Source organism: Bradysia coprophila (genome assembly GCF_014529535.1).
Source record: "Bradysia coprophila strain Holo2 chromosome IV unlocalized genomic scaffold, BU_Bcop_v1 contig_81, whole genome shotgun sequence".
Classification (NCBI taxonomy): Eukaryota; Metazoa; Arthropoda; class Insecta; order Diptera; family Sciaridae; genus Bradysia; species Bradysia coprophila.
The window spans coordinates 1,053,522-1,075,911 of NW_023503375.1; the positions used below are offsets into that span (position 1 = coordinate 1,053,522).

General features: G+C 37.5%; 2 protein-coding genes across 2 annotated transcripts in view; both read left to right on the forward strand.

Annotated features, from left to right (window-relative positions):
* Positions 1-5,903, forward strand: part of LOC119072206 (von Willebrand factor A domain-containing protein 8) — a 49,698-nt gene extending 43,795 nt beyond the window's left edge. Inside the window, exons 4-16 of the mRNA XM_037177379.1 lie at positions 1,417-1,756; positions 1,876-2,040; positions 2,127-2,373; positions 2,444-2,613; positions 2,817-2,923; positions 2,989-3,144; positions 3,207-3,506; positions 3,573-3,773; positions 3,839-4,571; positions 4,632-5,100; positions 5,162-5,351; positions 5,407-5,654; positions 5,714-5,903. Of these exons, the coding sequence (XP_037033274.1) occupies positions 1,417-1,756; positions 1,876-2,040; positions 2,127-2,373; positions 2,444-2,613; positions 2,817-2,923; positions 2,989-3,144; positions 3,207-3,506; positions 3,573-3,773; positions 3,839-4,571; positions 4,632-5,100; positions 5,162-5,351; positions 5,407-5,654; positions 5,714-5,828 (3,441 nt within the window). The 3' untranslated portion in view covers positions 5,829-5,903. The remainder of the gene's footprint in view (positions 1-1,416; positions 1,757-1,875; positions 2,041-2,126; positions 2,374-2,443; positions 2,614-2,816; positions 2,924-2,988; positions 3,145-3,206; positions 3,507-3,572; positions 3,774-3,838; positions 4,572-4,631; positions 5,101-5,161; positions 5,352-5,406; positions 5,655-5,713) is intronic.
* Positions 5,904-7,734: 1,831 nt separating this feature from the next.
* LOC119072208 lies at positions 7,735-13,194 on the forward strand. Its single transcript, XM_037177381.1, has 7 exons — positions 7,735-8,006; positions 8,093-8,171; positions 8,251-8,430; positions 9,627-9,730; positions 10,616-10,868; positions 10,929-11,165; positions 11,226-13,194. Exons 1-7 carry the CDS (start codon positions 7,937-7,939, stop codon positions 13,066-13,068), a joined length of 2,766 nt encoding a protein of 921 aa, XP_037033276.1. The 5' UTR covers positions 7,735-7,936; the 3' UTR covers positions 13,069-13,194.
* Positions 13,195-22,390: the final 9,196 nt, after the last annotated feature.

Sequence of the window (22,390 nt, forward strand, 5' to 3'; positions counted from 1 at the left end):
ATTTTCTCGCACTGGTCTTAAAAATAACGCAGTTGTGAAAATACACTTTCTCACTTCAGCTGCAACTTCGGATGCCTTCAGGGCCCATTTCTGGAAAATAATTTTTCTAAATGTCCCTGATTAGCCAAAAGTTTCCAAAAATTCCTAAAATTTTCTTAAATTTGGTCGTAAAGGAAATTTTGAAAAACGTAAGAAAATTGTTTAGGAAATTACTTTCTCAAAAATGTGCCCTGACTTTGTTGTGATAAATTATGTTTTAACATCGGAAAAAGAAAAGAAATTTCTCATTTTCTCGGTAGCTCTAGTTAAGTTCTGGTCGAATTAAAATTCCAACTTTTTTCCCCAGCCTAAACACCAAACACTGGAAAAATCTATTGCTTCATCAGTTGTGGTATTAGCTGCTTTAAATTTTTACATTTTTAAGACTACGCTCAAAGTTTTCTTTACAACAACACCAACATTTTCATGAGAACTTAAGGAAGCGAACATTGAAGAATTCTTCGATCATGTAAACCCAATCGGAGTAGAAATCGTCAAACGCTTTACTAATTAAGTTTTATTTAGTTGACATATTCGCATGATTAGAATAATTCTTAGATTTTGTAAGATCTACTTCAGATGTTACTGAAGATGTATGAGACGAGACATACTTAAAACGAAAATGCTATTTGCAGTTCCTGCAAATAGTTGTTCATGTAGACTATTCGCAGGAACTGTAAATAGTGCTTCATGGAGACCATTTGCAGTAACTGCAAGTAGTTTCTCATTGAGACTATTCGCAGAACATCTTTCTTAAAAATGGAGAAATTCGAGTTCCTTAAAAATGGTTGAAAATGACTGAAAATTAGAATACAATCGAGAATCCACTACCTGAAAAAGTCTGTAGAATTCCAGTCCACAGTTACCAATTTATACTTTAAATTAAAGTCTTTAATGGTATTCAAACTCTACGCTGTTGGTAATTATGTTTCACCAAAGTTATCAATAGCAGTATTAGACGAATGACATAACAAATACGTTGTTTCATTTTGCGCCGCGCAAAATGATACAACGTATTTGTTATGCCATTCGTCTTAACTGCGAATAGTGTTGCATGGACACTATCCGCAGTTACTGCGAATAGTCTCCATGAAACACTATTTGCAGGAACTGCGAATAGTCTTCATGAAGCACTATTTGCAGGAAATGCAAATAGCGTCGGTCTACTTAAAACGACCTTATATCCACGTTTAACTGAACATATCAAATATCTTTCCAATAACGATTAGCTCAACAATTGGTGTAGCCCAATACTAGTGTTCATTGAGTATGAACAACCTCTCATTTCAAAGTTTTTATTCAAATTCCTTAGTCTAATCATCTGTATTAATCCGTTGGCATACCAAATTATTAAACTCATTTTCTCTTCCATTCCAGGAATTACTACAAAGTGCAATTGATATCGCTCCGAACGCTTCGTTAAACAACCTAAAGCAAATCGTATCATTCGGTTGTGCTGTTCTCTCGCCCGACTCTGCCTATCCCGATTTTCCAGTGGACAGCCTCGACAACATTGCACGAATAATCAACAACAATCCCAATATTCCGGTACACAATGCCATTTATCGACTTTATCCATATCGAACATTCCTCGCAAATGACGGCATACAAGGAATTTATACGCTGCTGAATACATTGAATATACCGGTGCCGACAGAGGAGGGAAGTAGCCATCGAGTCATTGATATTCAACCATCGGAATTAAATAAATGTGTTGGTGGGTTAAATTTCACTTTTATCTTATTTGATGGAGAAAAAAACGAAATTTTTTTACATTTAAATGGAAAATTATGCAAAGAATTTTTTTCCTCTTCTCTTTCCGTTGTGATGTAACAGTGAAAATGAACATTGATGCCAAGAATGTTGAAGTGGAGGTTCCGCACGGTACGTCTCGTTTGGCAGGTAGCGAAAATGGAAATCGTTTCGTTGAAACGGAATATCAAAGTAAATTGTTGACGGAAATTATACAAACCTTTGCGGTGGGTGAAGTGTGTCTAGTCGGTAAGGTTTGGTTTGGTTTTTTTTATTAGAATTTTCTTCTCCGAACTTGTTTTCCGAAATGAGATTTTCTGTAATGTCAATCACAGGACCGAAGGGATGTGGAAAATCTGTTTTGGTATTCGAATTGGCGCGACTGTTGAATCAAACCATCGAACCGATGGTACTGTATCAAGACATGACGGCTAGAGATTTGATTCAACAACGTACGACCAAAATTAATGGCGATACGATTTGGCGTGATTCTCCTCTGGTTCGAGCGGCTAAAAATGGAACTATCGCTGTACTGGACGGAATACATCGCATCCATAACAGTACCATTTCTATACTGCATAGGTTAGTGTGTCGATTGTGCTGTGGCACTTGAGTTGATCCTTTGACCATTTTGACCAAAAACATTCGACAGATTGATCCACGACCGTGAAGTGCAATTGTATGATGGAACTCGATTACTTCGGCACGATAGATATGATCAGCTGTTAGCCAATGGTAGTACAGTGGAGGCGTTGAATAGTAAAGGAGTTGTCAGGATTCATCCGTCGTTCAGAATTATTGCTCTTGCTGAGCCCCCAAATGGTAAGGCGATTTCTGTTTCAGGCTTCGTTCATAAAGTGTGTCACGTCAATCATGCGAAAGAGATGAAAGATATGGTTGAAAATATGAATGGAATAGATGCAGATAGTCGGGATGCGTGACATACTTCATGAATGGTAACCTTATGATGATTTCATTGTTGTGTCAACTAAGACCTTCTGTGATGACCTAACATTTCTGTTCAGTTGAGACTGGTGCGAACTGGTTGACCCCAGAAATGTTGAGCTTGTTCATGTTCCATGAAGTCCGAAATTTGAGCAAAAGGGAAGAGCTTCACATTATTCAGGAGTTGGTAAATATTTGCATTTAATTCGTCAAACGAACCGTTCGATTCACACTGCTTTCATTATTTAACAGTACGGAACGGTTGGCCCATCATTCGATAAAATAATTAATTTGGCCCATCTGATGAGGTCGGCCAAAGATCCGCTACTGAAGAATCTGTCAGCAACATTGTCTACCAGGCAATTACTTCGCATCGCACATAGAATGGCCGTCTACTCTCCAGAAAATGTAAATTTCTTTAAAAGATCTCGTCCAGCACTCGTATCGAAATGAATTGTCATCTCTTTTAGGAACAATCGTTAAATCAAGAATTGAATTCGGCGTACAACACAATTCAACGAGCATTTTTGGCCAAATTCCTTCCAGCACTACCGAGAGCCGCTTTAGAGAATGCCATCCGGAATGTTGGTATTGAGCGCTTGCGTCCAGCGACTGGTCAAATCGAATCATCGATATCGGTGCAGAATAATAACCTACGGATTGGCACCACAACCACTGCTTTGTATAACACAGAAGCTGTAACAAAAGTTCCGGACATTCTGTTCTACGATGTGCCGCAACATGTTCGACTTTTGGAGCATCTGTTGCAGGTAAAGTGTTTGTACTGAAGCTGCTCTGGTGTGAACAAGTGGTAAAATGTTGTGTCCTCTTAACAGGATTTCCTAATTGGCAACCATTTGCTTCTGGTTGGTAACCAAGGGGTCGGTAAAAATAAAATTGCCGACAAATTGCTGCAACTGATGAATAGACCCAGAGAGTACATTCAGTTGCACCGGGACACAACAGTTCAGACGTTAACATTGCAACCAACGGTCAGAGATGGTATAGTTATCTACGAGGACTCACCGCTCGTCAAGGTACAATTCAATGTTCTCATTTTGAGCTCACTAGCAAAAAAATTTCTTTTCTGTTTGATCAATAGGCGGTCAAGCATGGCTACATTTTAGTCGTTGATGAGGCAGACAAGGCTCCAACCCATGTCACATGTATCCTAAAAACTCTAGTAGAAAATGGGGAAATGATTCTCTCAGACGGTCGAAAGATTTTGCCATACTCACCTTCCAATCAGTCACTGCCGCCAGAATACTTCATTCAAACGCATCCAGATTTCCGTATGATCGTCCTAGCAAATCGTCCCGGTTTTCCATTCTTGGGAAATGATTTCTTTGCTGCCCTCGGTGACCTATTCAGTTGTCATGCGGTAGACAATCCATCGACCGATTCTGAAATATTCCTTCTACAGCAATACGGGCCGAACGTGCCCAAAGCAACGCTAATGAAGCTTGTCAGCGCTTTCGCTGAATTGCGTTCAATGGCCGACGTTGGACAGTTAAGTTATCCGTACAGTACGCGTGAAGTGGTCAATATCGTGCGGCACTTGGAAAAATTCCCGAACGAAGATCTATCCGAGCTTATTGGTAATGTGCTAGATTTCGATCGGTACACTCCGGAATCGTTGGAACAAGTGACTGATGTTTTGCAGAAGCATGGCCTGGAAATTGGATCTTATGCCAAAGATGAATTGGCGTTGTTACGTCGGAAGCGTGAGATTCAATTGACTATTCAACATTCCAATCAAAAAAGTGTGTCGATGCCCAAGCATGGCAAAGAAGATCCGGAGAATAAGCCTCATGTTGGTGGAAATACGTGGGCCGGTTAGTTAATCTTTTGCTGTTGACTGAGGAAGTGTCACTAATTTCCTTATTAATTTAAAGGTGGCAGTGGCGGACGTGATACAGCAGGACTTGGTGGCAGAGGCGGTCCATATCGATTAGATAAGGGACACAATGTACATCAACTATCGGACGCGGACAAGGACGACATTCCTGAACATGTTAAAGAGGCAGCTAAAGCAATGAATCGCAAAGCATTCGAGGAGAAACTGAAAGAGATTAAAATGTCGGTGTACGACCATAGTGTCTACGAGCAATTCCGGGTACCTGTTAAAAATCAAATACAACAGTTGAGGATTGTGTTGACTGCACTGCAAGCGAAAAGCAAAGAACGCCATTGGCAAAAGCATCAAACATCGGGCGAGCTAGACGACAATAAACTTATCGAAGGTATAACCGGTGAACGGACAATATATCGGAAAAGGGCGAATCAAGATCCTGAACCAGGCCAACCGCAAGAGAAACCGAAGAGATTGAAATTGGTGGTTGATGTTTCTGGATCAATGTATCGGTATGTAGCTATGCTAAGCGTACATTTGTGAGTCGCGTCTGAACGAATATTATTGAAACAGTTTTAACGGCTACGATCACCGATTGGACCGTCAATTGGAAGCCGTTGTGATGGTAATGGAAGCGTTCGAAGGGTTCGAGCAGCGTGTGCAGTACGATATTGTTGGACACAGTGGCGAAGCGGAGCAGATTCAATTTGTTGATCACAAAAATCCACCGAAAGATGACAAATTGCGTCTGGAAACCATCAAGGTACGTTGATCCCGAAATGCTACTTATCTTCCGTCCATAAACATTTTCATTCTAGACCATGCACGCCCATTCGCAATTTTGTTGGTCTGGTGATAACACTGTAAATGCGACGAAAATAGCTGTTGATTCATTGGCGAAGGAGGAAGACGATTGTGATGAGGCGATCGTTATCATCCTTAGTGACGCTAATTTGTCACGTTACGGCATTTCGCCTCAGAGGCTAGCGCAGACATTGACGTCACAGGAGCCAAAGGTGCAGGCGTACACCATATTCATTGGAAGCTTGGACAACGAAGCTGAAATGTGAGTATTGAAGTGCATCAAACTGTGTTCTCTTTTCTCATCAAATCCAAACTTTTCAGAATAACAAAGAGCATGCCGGCGGGAAGAAGTTTCATCTGCATGGATTTGAAGGAGCTTCCTCAGATCCTCAAACAAATTTTCGCTTCATCGGTTTTGCATCAAAGTAAATTGTAAAAATTTGTTAGTTAAATCAATGAAACAGGGGAAAAATGAATAGATTTTTGTGAATAAAACTTTGTTATGGTACAATGAGTGCATTTTTACCATGTACGTGTACCAAACCACTATCGAAGAACTTAAGAATCTCGTCACTAGGAAAATGGAATTGTAAAAAATTGGAATCTGAACTAATGTCGCTGTGACAACGTTTCCGTCGTAGATGAACATAAAGGTCAGAAACCTTACGTCTCATTGGAGTCTTTCTCCTCATATCGTATTTTCTGAAATACAACTCGGATCCAAGATCTAAGATAATAACATATTGGATTGAACTGATGGACCAAATACTTACAACGACACTGCCTATTTCTGCACGGTAGGGGATTGTCCATAAATGACGTCAACATGTCACGGTGTGGTTGAATGGAGTTTAATTAAACATGTCGTCGCAAATTTGATATTTTTGGATATTCTTAGTCTGCTTGTGGCCCTGAACAACGTTCCACAAAATTTTTTTGATTTTCATCCGTGCAGTCCGGAGCACCCTTACCAAGGATCCCTAGACCCTAGAGTGCTCTGTGGGTGCGATAGAGCTGATTGGGGTTGCAATCGATAGGGTATGGAATTCTAATGGTCATAATACAAAAAATTTGTCGCATGGATGCAAGGTGGACAGGTGGCGACTCATTGAAGTTGAAAAATGACGATCTTTGAAAGGTTCTACAGGCGTGGATACTTGAGTCACAGAGGTGGTAATTATTTGTACAAGTATCGGGACATTAGCTCTACCAATATCCAAAAAATTACTTTTCCAATTTTTCTACATAGCAACTTTATAGTGGTTCAAAATTTTTCTCACTTTTTTGGCCATCGTGGTGAAACTCAGCAACACCTAAGTCACACTCATGATAGTTTTTCGCAGCCAAACTGCTTACATTTGTTTTGCTGTTAGTCTCAGCTTTCCAACAACACCCCACTTGCTATATTATTAAACTACAGAAAAACAGCAAAATATTACTGATATTTGGCCTCTATTACCGTTTTCTGAAATCATGCTTAAAATTTCGTTGTAGATGGATTACCTCACTTAGGCACTCAATAGAACGGCACTGTTGACCAGAGATATAGCAAGTGAGATGTTGTTGGAAAGCTGAGACTCTGACTCTGGTCGTATATAACAAAAAGCATGTTCAAAACAAATGAAGTAAAAGATTTTTGAAATCAATTTCAGAAAATCTTCGATCAAACGAAGTAATAGTTTGAGCAGTAAAACTGTTAGTATGCTTGCCGTCTATGACAGGTTCGTATTGACTCTGATAAGAAAACTCCGAAAATTTCAAGAAAACTCCAAAATCCCACTCTTTAAGCCATGTAATCGAACTGTCCTCTAACAGTCTATTGATAGTTATTGGCGTCTATTGACGGCTATTGGCCCAGTATTTTCCCGCGTAGCTCTTTTAGGTGTTTTATACTTCTGCGATTTTCAGTAGTTTCCGAAACTAATACTTCGCATGGGTCCACAAATACTTCGCATCAAAATTTCATGAGAAATTTAAACAAACAAAAACCCAAAGTGATCCCCTACTATAACACCATGTAAACATTCCTGACTTCATTCATGGCACATACGAAAACTTTTAAAGCTGAATGAATGTCCAAACTTGAAATTACCCTTACATACATCACCAACCACCACCAAAAAATGTTTGAACTTGTTTCGCCTTTACGAACTGACCTAACACGAAAGCAATGACGTTGAATCGTAATGAGAGGTCAACAAACCCCGTCCCAAACGGAATATATTCATGATGTGTTCCACTTTACGAATACCATCTCAACAATTATTGTGGAACCTAAACAAATAGCATGGTAATGGAAATGGTCGTTACTATGCCAACAAAATGATATCGACAAACAACGACACCACCGAAGTCGCAACCATTCGATCAAATGTTTTAAAAATATAATTTGGCCAATAACCCTTAGGTCTTTTCTGTGTATTATTCTGCAGAATGTGACGGTATTTCAGTGGTTCCGGATGTGTTTTAGACATGTTTGTTCGCTGATTGTTGTTCTTTGTTGAAGTGTCTTGCACCGAACCATTTGGATGTGAATGTTAAACAATGATTTATCCTTCCAATCGTGAAATTTCTTTGGTGGAACAGAAGAAGCTCCAGTGGGCAAAGGAAAAAGGTTCGCAATTTGTGTTCAGAAAAAAAAGTTTTTGGTTTTTTCACTGTGCCACAGCTAATGTTGCTTTCCATTTATTGATCAAACAGAAGAACTGTCCAAATTAAACGAATCGCTTTCACCATTCTCCTCAACAACATCTCGAAAAATTGAACGCACATCGATAAGGTGAAGAAAAAATGCGATGGAGAGACGGAAAGAACGAAATTTGTGATACCGCCAATCAATTTATTTATTTTTTTCGTAGAACATTCTACTCGAACGTCGATCTATCACATAAATATCGTTCGGAGGGAGACAGTTCGCTACTATCGACGCCACATCACTATGGTGATTCCAGAGACGATTACTACAGTCACTATGAAGATTTGAACGAACGAGTTCGTAGTCCCAGCCTACCGCCCATAGACCGGGGAGGAAAGAATAGGTAAACTATGGGAAACGATGGAATGGTTTATGTTCAATTCATCAATTCATAGATATATCCGAATAGCAGTTCGTATATCAAGTAAATTGCCAGTAATTTATTTATCTCACGTCTATGTCATCAAGTATTTAGTGTACACACAGGATGCATGACGGTAAACCTTCAGATTCAAGTACAAGAATGGTATCGATTTTATTTCATTAATTTCGTTTCTTTTCTTTTTGTTTGTGCGGTGTTTTTTTCTTCCTCGTTGATTTCGTTTTTTGGGGTGGTTTATTGTGTCTACAACACACATAACTATATACATATGTATCGAGTACAACATAAATATGTTTATTCTAGTATAAAGTGCCAGAGCCCCGCATATTTCTAAATAAAGTGAAGCTCTATGTACACGTATACCTAAATGGAAGCTTTATTTAGCGAAGCTTTTGTGTATCCAAAACACTATAGCGTACAGTGGCACTGTTTCATTCTGTTTGGATCGTTTCTATTTTTTCTGTGTAATACACACTGATGCATTCAAGCAAAGATTGAAGAAATTCAAGGGTTCGTAAAAACACTGTTTTGATGGTTATACGTATATTATATAAATGATGGTGTTAGCGGTATGGAATATATCGGTTATGTAAGGGTGGGCGATGATGAAGAAAAAGAAAGAACACAGAAGAAGCAAAAGAAAAAAAATAAAGAAACAAAATCTTATGGTTTGGTACACATCGAATTACGTATATACATACATATCGAGTGAGTATCTCCGCTGAGAATTCGTTAGCCACATTTTCTTTTGCACACCCTTGCAGTTAATTCAAACACATTTACAAGCCAAGACGGTTTTCTGTTTCTTGATGGGATTTCTTCCATTCTTTGACTAATGTTTCCTGATAATTTTTCTTAATCGAATTGAGTGGAAGGAAAGACAATGGGGTGGGTTCTCTTTCCGAGATAGAGAAAGAGGGGATAATAAATTAATAAATAAGAAATGACTTTTCGTAAACTTTTTGCTGTCGTTCAGCTTTGGTACTGTTAGTTAGTTTTATTGGGAAAAGGAACTTTCAGGGCAATCTGCTTTTTGAATGGAAATGGATTTTTGATTGGATTGTCATTTCGTTTATCGTTGAAAGAAATAAACTTGGGAAAAGTAATTGTGTGACGACGTGACTGTTTATGCGGTTGTTGTTTGTTTTTTTTCCTAGGCGTTCAAAACAACCCATTCCTAGCGCTGACGAGGATACATCCGGTTATTTGAGTGATTCAGCGAATCAATGTGAGAGTCCAGATGTGACGTTGTCCCACACAAGTAAGTAATCAAAGCATTTAGCATTTTAGGCTTATTAGGCTCAGTGCCATGTTACTTCGAACATGGATCCATTAAGTCCCAAACTTGGGCAGTATAGCTTATTTTCTCGGACATTTTTAACTTTACTTCCGATGTTTTTCATTCAAGCAATCGGTCTGCCTAATTTCAGAGACTTCAGAGGCAACGTGGGATGGTAAATGAATGTCCTCGTTTCGACGTACTTCTCATGGAACTCACGTACTTTGCATCCGCAAATGTTACATTTATACGTTCATTTCCTTTTCGTGTAGGCCTGACTTGATATCATGGTATATAATGTTCACATTGAGCATATTCTGTGTCTTGTTGAACACATGAAAATTGAATCTTCCGAATCGACTTTTCTCGCAGCCTGTACTAATGGTCCCGGTTCAGGTTTCCAATCGATTTCGTTCCGATTAAGGTCAACATGATCAAAACCAAGTACGTTCACATTATCGTCCACGTCTTGTCCTACAGGATTCTCTTCATACCTTCTTCTTCTATTGGGTCATCACTATTGTCGTTAACCTGTTACAGATGGCAAGCATATGACCGGTACTAATATCTATTACTTCAATCGATTAAAGTATTTTTAATCGATTGATTTCAAATCTTTTACTTCAATTTTTTTAACATATTTTTTACTGTATAAAAGCCCATATTACCCAGAGCTTGTCATTATTTTTGTCTTCGTTATCGATTCGATAACAGATGAATAGCTGTATGTGATAGGTTAATGATGGAAAACATGTTCGCATATTGGTGAATTACATCGTGTAGATTGTCTAATGGCGCTGATGTTTCAAAAGTTTCTTGTGAAACAAATCTGGATTGTTCAATTTCAAAATTCTTGATAAATTCTAGATATTTGGCGAAACACTGAACGCCAAGGAAGACCAAGAATGCGTTTACCCACCGAACATCGCAAATCCAACGAGAATGGAAAAAGTTTGGACAAAAATCCACGTCACCGGTCCATACAGAAACAATACAAAAGTGAACCTCAATCCATACAATTCAACAATAAAAACCACGAAATTGTAAAAACGTACAGGGGTCGAAGAAGTCTGGACGACGAAACCGATATTGAACCGGAAACGGACGTTAGCGTTCCAAAGTATGTCGTTTAACTCGTCTGAATTTGTCGTGTATCTTCATTTTGTCACTAATGTTTCAGTTGTTATGGCATCTCATCATCGAATTCGTCAGATATCAGTCGGGATTTTTCAGTTTCCCCGGCATACGGTAACTCAATGTATAACAAAAGTCGAGACGAAAGAGCCAAATGGGGTGACAGAGGTGTAACGATTGGACATTTTTACGATCCGGTTAGCAAAGACAGTGAAAAGCCGGAACCAGTGTGGCTTGAAAGGGGATTGCATGACACTCGGGACAGCGGTGATGAATCTGTGACGTAATTACTTTTTTCGTTCAATGAGTGATCCGCTTGTGATTGTAAATTTTGCTTGTCTAGATCGTACTCTTTCATTAGAGGACAAAATGCTCCGATAGATCCAAATACCTTAGCAGAACGAGCCACGAAGCGACTTAAAGCTCTTGAATTTCAAAATGCTATCAAGGAACAGTTAGCTGAACGAGAAATTCAACGAAGACGTGAATTGGAGAATCGTCGCAACGATGAACGACGACAAGAGGAATTGTTGAAACATCAATTAGAACTGGAAAGTAGACAAGCCGAACAGGAACAACGAAAGCAACGCGAAAAAATGGAAAAAGAAAATAGAAAACGTGAGATTTTAGTGCAAGCACTGGAACGTGCTGCAGAAGAAGCGAAAAGAGAAAAGGAAAGACGACGAAGAGAGCGAGGAATAATTACTCCGTGTCCAGATAGCGACCAAAGTGATGAACAGAAATTGCATTCAGAAAATATCGTCGACGAGAATAAAGCCCAGCAGAAGGCGGATACGACGGATCAATGCTCCAAACAGGAGACTGTCAAAATTGTCGGTGGTTGCTCGGCAGAATATTCAGCAAAGAATGACGAAGAGAAGATTCTGATTGGTTCACCAATTCGACTGAGGAAAAAAAATGTTCCACTAAAACCTAAGCGACCCACCAATCCTGTGAAGGAAGAACCAACCAGTACGGAAAATGAGAAAGATAATTTGGATGGAGTGGCTCTACTCATACAGCCATATCAACCATTTGTGCCTATTGCTATCAAAGATACCATTGAATATCCGAATCTACAATTTGCAGTGATGCTTGCACATCAGTTTCCTCAGTTCGCTCCAATAAATTTGAATCTGTTAAACATGGAGAATTATCAGGCAGCTCCTTCCACAGCCCCAGCAAAGATCACCAACAATTTCGAACAGCAGAGAGATTCTCCAGAAGTCCAGAATGAGTATGTGAAATGTGACATTTGTGGAAAAAACCAAAGACCGGAAGCAGACGATGATGACCATCACGACGAGGAACCAACAAAAGAACCGAAAGATATATTTGTTCTGCCTCATGATGGTACCTTCACTAAAGAATCCAGCGAGATTGATAATTTGTCACACACAACGAAAGACACAATTGACGTATCAACGCAAACGGAACATGCAGTATGTGATCTTTGCTCTGTTCGCACTCCTGTATTGACCTCAGAAGAGTCCAAATTTCAAATCGTCGCTGAGAAGGACGACGATTGCAGTGAAATTGAGAAAGAGGAAACAACAACGACCACGACCACCACCACCACAACAACCACAATGATTCGATCGAAGAGCAAAGACCAAAAATTGGCAACACGTCCAAAATGGGGTGTGAATAGACCGGCAAATCAATATGTCAAAGCCAGCGAACGCGATCCATTCTATCTCAGGAACAAGCGAAACAGATTCAAGAAACGCTCTCAAACCGAGTCAGAACTGATGAACATCACCGACAATTCCAGTCGATCGACTAGTCCCAGCATAGCCTCACCTCCAGCATCGTCGAAAAACAAATCAACCTTAAACCAGAAACTGTCACGCAATGTCTGCACTGAAATTCTTCCGATCAAGACGGATGTTAACGGGAAAATATTTTTGAACTTTCGAGAAGCCAGTGTCGTGATGACTGAAGATGAAATAAAACAAAATTTGAGACAGAGATATTGTCGGATGGAACGTATCATGAACAGACGGAAAACTTCCAACGAAATAATGGACGACTTGAACGGTAAATTGGCGCAGAAAGAACACGATACATTCAATCGTAAAAGTGTTCCCAACGGGAGAGTTGAAATGCCAGTTCTGAAGAAGAGTGAATCGTTTAAAGTTCTTTCTAAACGAGGCAGTGCCGATATGGACATAGAGAGTTATTAAGGAAGAATTACTCGTAGGATTTTCGATCGAACCATTTTTTTAAACTGCACATTTCGAATAAGAAATTTTTAATGAGCACAACGACATTATGCAACTGAATCGTTTAAATAAAGATGCAAATTTAACATAAAAGTTAACTGATTTTCGTCTGTTTATTTGTCGTTCATAAAATATGATAATCAGCAGATTGAATCTATAATTCAAGACCTGAAATCAAATGATCAGATTCTGATCTAAGCTGAACTCTATATCAGACAACTGAAAAAGTTTGTCAATCCTTTAGTGAATTCGCCGAAAATATCACTAAGCGTATTAGCTATAACCACAACACTACCAGATAAAATATGAATCTGCTACTTCTGTTCTGTAAATTTTATTGTTGATTTACGAAATCTTTTACTTCATTCGTTTTAACATAAATTTCACTATGTAAAGAAACAGTAGAAGTCCACATTGCTTATTTTTGTCGTCGATGTCGACTATTCGATCAATTTGCCTTAGACGAATTGTATAAAATCAACGCACTTCAGGCAAACGTACTTCAAATGACGGCTGCCATTATTATTATTGTGTATGAAAATTTGTTCCAAATTTTTTTACAGTGTAAAAAATTGTTCGATACACTGTCGAGTTTCAGTACTCCATTTAGAGTACCACTCAAGCTTGAAGTGCGCTGATAAAATGCATATTTAAATCAAATCAAACAAAATACATGTAGGAGGCGTTGACATATTAACTAGTTGATAACTTAGCTTTTAGCAATGGATTTTCAATTACTGCGAATGTAAAGATTTGCTTTTAATATTCGGGACAAATTATCATAATTTTTTGTTAAAACACGGTTAGAAGAGCAGACGTCTGAATTTTCAAGTGTTTTTTTGTTTGTTACACTCGCGGAATTTTGAAAATCGACACATTTTCTGTTTCTGCGTTTTACTTGAGTTTCTGATTTCTTCATATAAAAATCAGTAAACCAAGATACAGAAAATGTGTCGGTTTTCAAAATTCCGCGAGTGTAATTACATATATCAAAAGTGTGTGTCTTCCAAAATATTATTTTCACGATAAGTTATCGGTTGCGTATTTATTAATCTATTGTAGTGATACTTCCGGTCCTTGAAAGTTTCCTCCTTCATCGTCAAGGTAAGCGTTCCCATATTTTCATTTTTATAAATTCAAAAGTTTTGTGTGATAAACAAATTCAAATTATTCACGTTAATCAACCATTTCGTATTTAACGGACACATGTTGGTAATTTCCCGTTCTATAGACAGAAGCAATTTCGGAACAACTAATACCAGAAACTACAGGGAGAGAAAAGTGAAAAGTTTTTTTTTGTTTTGTTTTGGGCTTTGTTGTGGTTTGTAATTGATTCCACACGTAATATGTTTAACAAATGAAAAGCCAGATTTTTTATTTTAGTTACCTAGCCGAAATTCAGAAAACGAAAATCTTGATTTTTATTTGTTCAACGAAATTCTCGTGAAATCAATTACAAACCACAATAACTCCCAAAGTAGAAAACATGTCGAATTTTGCTTTTCTCATACAGTAGTATCTAGAATTGAAATTCTAGAAAATGCGTAAAATTTCTCGAAAGTTCTTGAATTTCTCGAAATCAAGAAATTTCGAACATTTCCAAGAAATCTCAAAAAGAATCATAAAACTTACTGACATATTTCTGGCCAAGACATTTTTAGCCCCGTACGAAGTACGAAGGGGCTTATAGGATTACGGTGCCGTGTGTAATTGATGGAATTCGAAGCAGGCGGTAAGGGCAAAGTGTTTGCCTATGTTCATAGATGACGAATCCGCAATAAACATTTTGTCTGTCCGTCTGTCCTTCTGTCCGTCTGTCACGTCCATATCTTGAGTAAATCAAATCCTTTTTCAATTTTTTTTTCCCTGAAAGGTAGTTGAAATTGTGAGGCTAAGTTCGAAGATGGGCGATTTTGGGTCGACCTCTCTCGAGTTGGGCCCCATAAGTGCTTTAACGTTTTCCAAAGATTTCTCTGGCCATTTAAAGGCTACACTGGTAAGTGATACATCAAATGAAAGGTATTTACAATACCTATCGACGAAAAGTTTATGGAAATTGGATGACCGACTCGTGAGTTAGACCCCTTGGTGTGAACTAGGTACAGGGCGGCAAGCCGTTTTTGATTGTAGGTTGGCCAAATTTGAACGGATTTTGATGGATTTTGCTTTATTAGATAGGCATTGACCGTACCAATCAGGAAAAAAAAGTTTATGAATATAGGTTGACCGGAGCGTGAGCTAGGTCCCTTGGAGTGAGCTCATATCCGGCTACTCGTACAGTGAAGGTGGTGTTTTTTTTATTAATATCTCGAGTAAACTTTGACCGAATTTCATGATTTTTTTTTTGTTTGAAAGGTACTAACGAATGTAAAGCAGCCGTACTACTTTCCACCTCCTAACAAAATGGCCGTCGGCCGCCATTTTGGATTTTTGTAAAAACAATATAAATCGATGAAAATAATTCTTATAAAGTTATTGATCAGTGGGAAGTGATTGGATGTGTGTGTGGTGTTTCAAGGATCCCAAATATGGATATCTATATATAAATATATATAGCTATATTGAGCTATATAACGGTATAGATAGTTATTTTGAGCTATATACTAGCATATCTATCAGTAAATTGTTTATTCCCTTGACTGAAAGTCAAGGGTCTTATGCCAGAAAATACCCTAAAATGTTAGTAACCATACAGTGTATGAAAAATTATCAAAACTTTAAATGTTTGAAATATTTTTTTTTTGTCACGACGATAACTTGAGTAATTCTTAACCGATTTTGATGATTTTTTTTTTAATCGACGAGGAATGAAATTCCTGAGGTTAAGTTCGAAGATGAGCCATGTCGGGATAAGGTTCTGGAAACTATTCCAGAAAAACATGATTTTATTGATAATTTTAATTGTTGATAATTGTAATTGATAATACAGTGCTGATAATTGATATTTTGATAATTTAATGTGTTGTGGTGATATTATTATATAAAATGTAACTGTAATAACTGATTGGTAATAATAATATTGTTCCCTTGGCTGAAATTCAAGGGTCTTACGCCAGAAAATACCATAAAATGTTTGTAACCTAACAATGTATGAAATGTGAAGGAAAACGTAATTGTTTGTAACCTATTTTTTTTGTAACTTGATTAATTCATAACCGATTTTTATGATTTTTTTTTAATCGACGAGGAATGGGATTCCTGAGGTTAATTTCAAAGATGGGCCATGTCGGGATAAGGTTCTGGAAACTATTCCAGAAAAACATGATTTTACTCTGTTGATAATTGATAATACATGTTAATTGAAAATTAATATTGATAATTTAATGTGTTGTGACATTTTATGAAATGTTATGAGAAACGTAATTGTTTGTAATCTATTTGTCACGACTTGAGATGACTTGAGTCATTCTTAACCGATTTTAATAAAATTTGTTTTAATCGACGAGGAATGGAATTCAAAGATGGGCCATGTCGGGCCTAAGGATCTGAAAGCTATTCCAGAAAAATTCATTTTACGCTGCTTATAATTGATAATTGATAATTATTGGTAATTGATAATTCCCTTCACTGAAATGTTTGTAACCACACAAAGATAGTTGGAAGATAGGTCATGTGGGCCTAAGTATCTGGAAACTATTCCAGAAAAACAGGATTTTACTCTGTTGACAATTGATAATTTAATGTCTTATTCCCTTGACTGGCAGAAAATAGTGAGAAATTTTGGTTCCTAAAATTATACATCTGACATTTGGAAGGTTAAGTTCGACGATAAGCTATGTGTGATCAACGCTTCGGAAGTTACCCCAAAAAATAAAAATGCAATGTAATAAATGAACAATATCATTGATATTCGATTATTGGTATTTGATAATTGATAGTTGATTTTAATATTTGATAATTAACAAGCAGCATATATCTATACAGTGAGTATATAGTATTACAAAAGTCAAGCAATTCTAACATTAGGCAACTTCGACGAGTGTGAAGCTTACGGCCCGAGCGAAGCGAGGGTCGTAATTCACACGAGTTGCGGTATCATATTGCAATATTAGACAGCTCGGCCTTGCGAGAAGTTTGCGATTAGACCAAACCTAATATTAGACAACTGACGAGTGTGAAGTTTGCGGCCCGAGCGAAGCGAGGGTCGTAATTCACACGAGTTTCGGTATCGTATTGCAATATTAGACAGCTCGGACAAGCGAGAAGTTTGCGATTAGACCAAACCTAATATTAGACAACTCTGACGAGTGTGAAGTTTGCGGCCCGAGCGAAGCGAGGGTCGTAATTCACACGAGTTGCGGTATCGTATTGCAATATTAGACAGCTCGGACGAGCGAGCAGTTTGCGCCAAAGTATCAAGCAGAGTAATAGAAAAAAATAAAGCAGTTAATTTTGGCGGTGTCAAATGTCATTTTGATTTGGTAAGATTTTTACACTCGTAAAATTGCGATGAGAGCCAACGTATATTTGAAAAATAGGCACGAACGTTCTTTCAATGAAAATGTGATCACTGAAAAAGGCTTTCAAACACAATAGAATTTCATTGTGTCTTTATCGGATGCGCTTCTTTGTCACGTTGTAGACGATTAATCTGATATGAGATGAAAAAATCAGTTAAAATAAATTAAGATATTTATAATAGTGTAATATAATTGGTTAATTATTTTGGAAAAATTATCAGTCAAGGGACCCGACCCGCCCAACAGGTGGGACCTAGTTTATAGGTAAATATAGGTTAATATAGGACTGAGGAAATACGTCAATTTTAAATTTGTGTTACGTTTGGAAGGAACATCGTACAGGGCTTCGTAATTTTTAAGACGTACAAATTCCATAAGAATTTTACTTAACCGACGTTTACGGGCGCAGTAGACTTACGGTAAGAGTAGGGCGATGGACGAACTAGGGTCACGTGCGCAATAGATGTACGGGTTCGTACGGGGTTCAGTGGCAGCAAACGCTCCGACTGTTCTGACGGCTCGTTTTAATCGATTTTTCACCATGAAGCCATGATGGCTCATTTTCGGTCAAATGGAGGAAAATGTAGACCACAACCAGATCATGGTGAAAAATCGATTAAAAGAATGTCTTGGCCAGAAATATGTCAGTAAGTTTTAAAATTCTTTCTCAAAAAAATTCTCAAAATTCTCTTCATGACTTATTTTTGGTAATTTAAGATCCGGAAAATTCTGAAAGAAATTTCTCAATTTTTTCAAAACTATTCGGAATTCATTTTTCAGAATTTTTTCGGAAATGAAATTCCCAAGATAAGCCCTATTTACTGTGTCCTGAAGAGATACTGAACAGATCGAATGACCGACCTATGACCCCAACGACGCCTTTGCCTGTCCGCTTATTTACGTTTATCTGTAATTTGTAGTCTGAATACATTTCCACTCTGAAAATGCATCGTCATCCGTTCACATTTTTCGGCATTCTTTCTGCTGGTTATAAATAAATGTCTTTCGAACCAACAAAAAAAAAACCCAGACAGGACATCACAGATGAACAAACAGACCGAAATAACGGAAAATATTTAATATACATAAGAGTTTAAGAACTTTGAAAATTTAACGTTCAAAGCACGTACTTTACTACTCCCCAAATTCTAATTTTCTAGTTTACAAATTGTGTGCGTGCAAGCAATTTTCCCCTTCAGATTTATATCTCTATGTGGAAGAAGCGATACACAAAAAAAAGGTCGCTGACCGCATCAACAAACTTCTTGAACAGCAAAAAAAACCGAAAGACTTAGATAAATAAAAGCAAGCAATTTTATGCAGTTTTCTATTTATATGGGGATGAAATGGCTGATGTATACGTAAAACGGATTCCCTTCACCCAAAAACATGTCACGACAGACAAAAAAAAACGAACAAACTCATCACTAAAATGTAAGAAAAGACATTTTTCTTATTCTTATTTCATTATCGTTGAAAGAAATCTAAATACATGCTTTTCAGACGACTCACTGTGTTGTATTCCAGCTAGCTATATGTGTATCACCCTTCACAAAAAGGGATCGATGACTTTTCAGCAGCAACAGAGAGAAAAAATCCTCTTATGTTCAGCATGTTTTTTTCCGTCTTCCTTATCTCCCCAAATCGATCTTGCTTAAGGACACAATTTATTATTGTTAAAGCGAAACGTTTATCCGCGTTTAAATTGTCAACCTATTTCGAATTGGATGTGCTGGTGCTTGGGAAAAGCATCTACACCGAAAAACGGTCCTTTTTCCAATAGGTTAACCAGGAGGTTGAATTGCCATTCTCATTACTCTTTTATCAAAATACCTATTAAAAACTGATTTCCAGGCAAAAGTGTTGTGTACACGCATATATAGTATAGTATATACCCATACCCAACCCATCCGCATATATACATTCCAAACTACAGTCGGCGTATAATTCAAAAATTTGTCTCTTATCTAACGGCAGAAGTTTCGGTGTATGGAAAAAGCATGTGAGTGATGATATGGTTCGTTCGGAATGTCATTTATATGGCGTTGAAATGGCTTTTCGAGACGATAAATGGAATTGAGATTGAGGGTATGTGTGTGATGAAAATTGCCTTTTCGATTTCATCGTTCTGGTGTCGTATCCTCTCCATCCCTGTGTGCTTATATCATCATCTTAACATAAACAGGTTCTGTTGTGTACGCAATTTTAGTCATCCTTTTCGTGGAGGTACATTTTATGAGCACATAAGTTAGGATATGTACCATTTTAAGGGATATTATTCACTACCCCATGAGATGATATACCCATACATAACAATAAAAGGTGCTTACAGTAGATTTCATTTTGGAAATGACTTCCGATTTTCATTGTTTACGAGCGCAAATGGAAACCGATGAAGATTATCGTATATCATCATAGGCATATGGTAACGTCCATTGAAAGTAAATTGCGTTCTTGTTGATTCTCCACTTTGGGGCTCCCTCTATTCATGACAAAATAATAGTCGATGTACGATAATTGGATCAATATTGCCTTCAAGCGCCCGAAACAGCAACCCTTTTTCTATTATCTTGCCAACAAAAGTTTTACCGAAAATCTTAGCATGAAATCTAGACTCGTGTGGCTTTAAACGGCAAAACATGTCCTTTCGGCCTAATCACAGTTATAACTTGACTTTTGTACAATTTATTGTAGATTATGTCAAAAGACGAGGAAACGTTATAATTTCTAAAGAATGTAAGAATGTTAAAAACACCTCTCACAGTCGCAATGTTGGAAAACTTTTCCATGCAATTACTATAAAATATTCCGAAAACTTTGTGCAATATTTTATACCAAACTTTATATGTATACCAAACCAACCCCTTCTTTTAATTCGTTCTTAAAACGAAGACATTCTTAGCATGGCTGGCTATGTACATGGAAATCATTTAAGAATTACTACAACATTCATAATGCGTTAGCTTCTCCCGTTTTGGTAGGCAAATTATTGTCACATTAAATATTGTTGTGGAAAACGGCAACGAAGTTTTAGACTTTCCAAATGTACGTACGTATATACATTCTGTTTTAATGCTAAAATTCAAGTTATTATAATATTCACATGCTGATTATACTGTGTGCCGCACAGACATGTAAGTCTTAAGTGTATAGGATGGTTCGAAAAACAATTCCAAAATGAGGTATGAAAGAACCAATTGAAATCGCTTGAAATAAAAATAAAAATCCAATAAAAACGACATGTCTGTAGACCTAAGCTAAGATTGTGAGAAACGACTATCATTCAAATCTAGTCTTTCTATTTTCGCCAATGGCAAATGCTTTTTGTTCCCGTATCCTGTCCGCGTCGAAAGTGTGTCAAGACCTAGGAATCATTTCATTTAAAAAAAAAACCCGACTGATTTGTCGACCTTCATGATGAAAGCATGAAACGGGTCAGGGTTATCTGAATCTGGACTTTGATTTAGCTATTAGGGATTGACATGAAATCTGACCGTTTACCTGATGCGATCATGGTTTTTTTTCTAAAGTTAACGTACCTGAACTTACAGACAATCCATTTTTCTATCGAAGACGACCTGCTCCGAGTTTCATTCGTCACAAACTTTCTAATAAACTTATGATCAGTTATGCGTCTTAAAATTTGTTAACACATCATTGAATCGGCACCTATATCGAACCGCAAATTTCACTCAATTACAGAGACAAGGCCTGTAAAATGAAACGAATACATAGATGCTAAATGACTCTTACAGAAATCGCAAGCTTGTTGTCCCGTTACCATTAAATCTGTTACTTCTATTGTTTTAAGTATATGTTCAAGTATTGGACACGAAATCTTTTACTTTATTCGTTTTAGCATGTATTTTGATATGTAAGAGGATTGTTGCCAGAACTCATCCCTTATTCGGTCATCATTATTGGTAACAGATGGCAAACATACAATTCAAAGCAGTCTATTATACCTTCGGTGAAAGTCAGGGGTTGTCACTTATTGTTGGTGTAAATCATAGAGGTACACTACCTAGATGAATTATGACCCGAAATTCATCGAAACTTATATCACACACACCACTAACACGAAAACGTCAACTTTGCTTCTTTTGACATTACTGTCTGTACACGAAGCGTCACACACACATTGAAATATATTATTTTTCATTTTAATTTGTCAGTTTGTTCTATTGAGAGGGCCCTTGGTGTAAATCTATTACTTCTGTTGATCTACGTATTGTTAAGAGATTATAAAAAAAAATCTTTAGTTTCTGCATGCTGTATTGTTTTACGAAGGAACGTTGAGAGTGAAATGTTTTACTTACATATACGAGCCACACCCGCCTAAAGTAGTTGCTAAAGTCATAAAGGGAACATTTTACCAAGGATTGGTTTGCAACAACTTTCACAACTTTTTCAAAAGGCTACGAGCCACCCTACTACATATTTGTATACACCGCTAGAACTCTTATCACATGTCTAATTTATCCCCACTACAGAGATAATAAAAGTTTTCGGATAATTTGACATCCTTAAAAATTACTTGAATCAAATTAACATTTTTATGGGTATGTTGACATGTCGCGTCTTTATACGACCCGAAAAAAAACGAACGACATGTAAGTTTTATGTCAAAGCATTTATAATTGAACTGAGCTGGGTTGATCGTCCTCTTCTGGGCAACGATACAACTGATAAAAGCACTCAAAATGATGAGGTTGAGACGAGTTTGATTTAAAGTTGTTGTTTCGATGTAAATAATTGATGGGTTTTCGCAGAACGAAATAATGGAAAATGACATACTGACACGGGCAAAGGTCATAAACCAC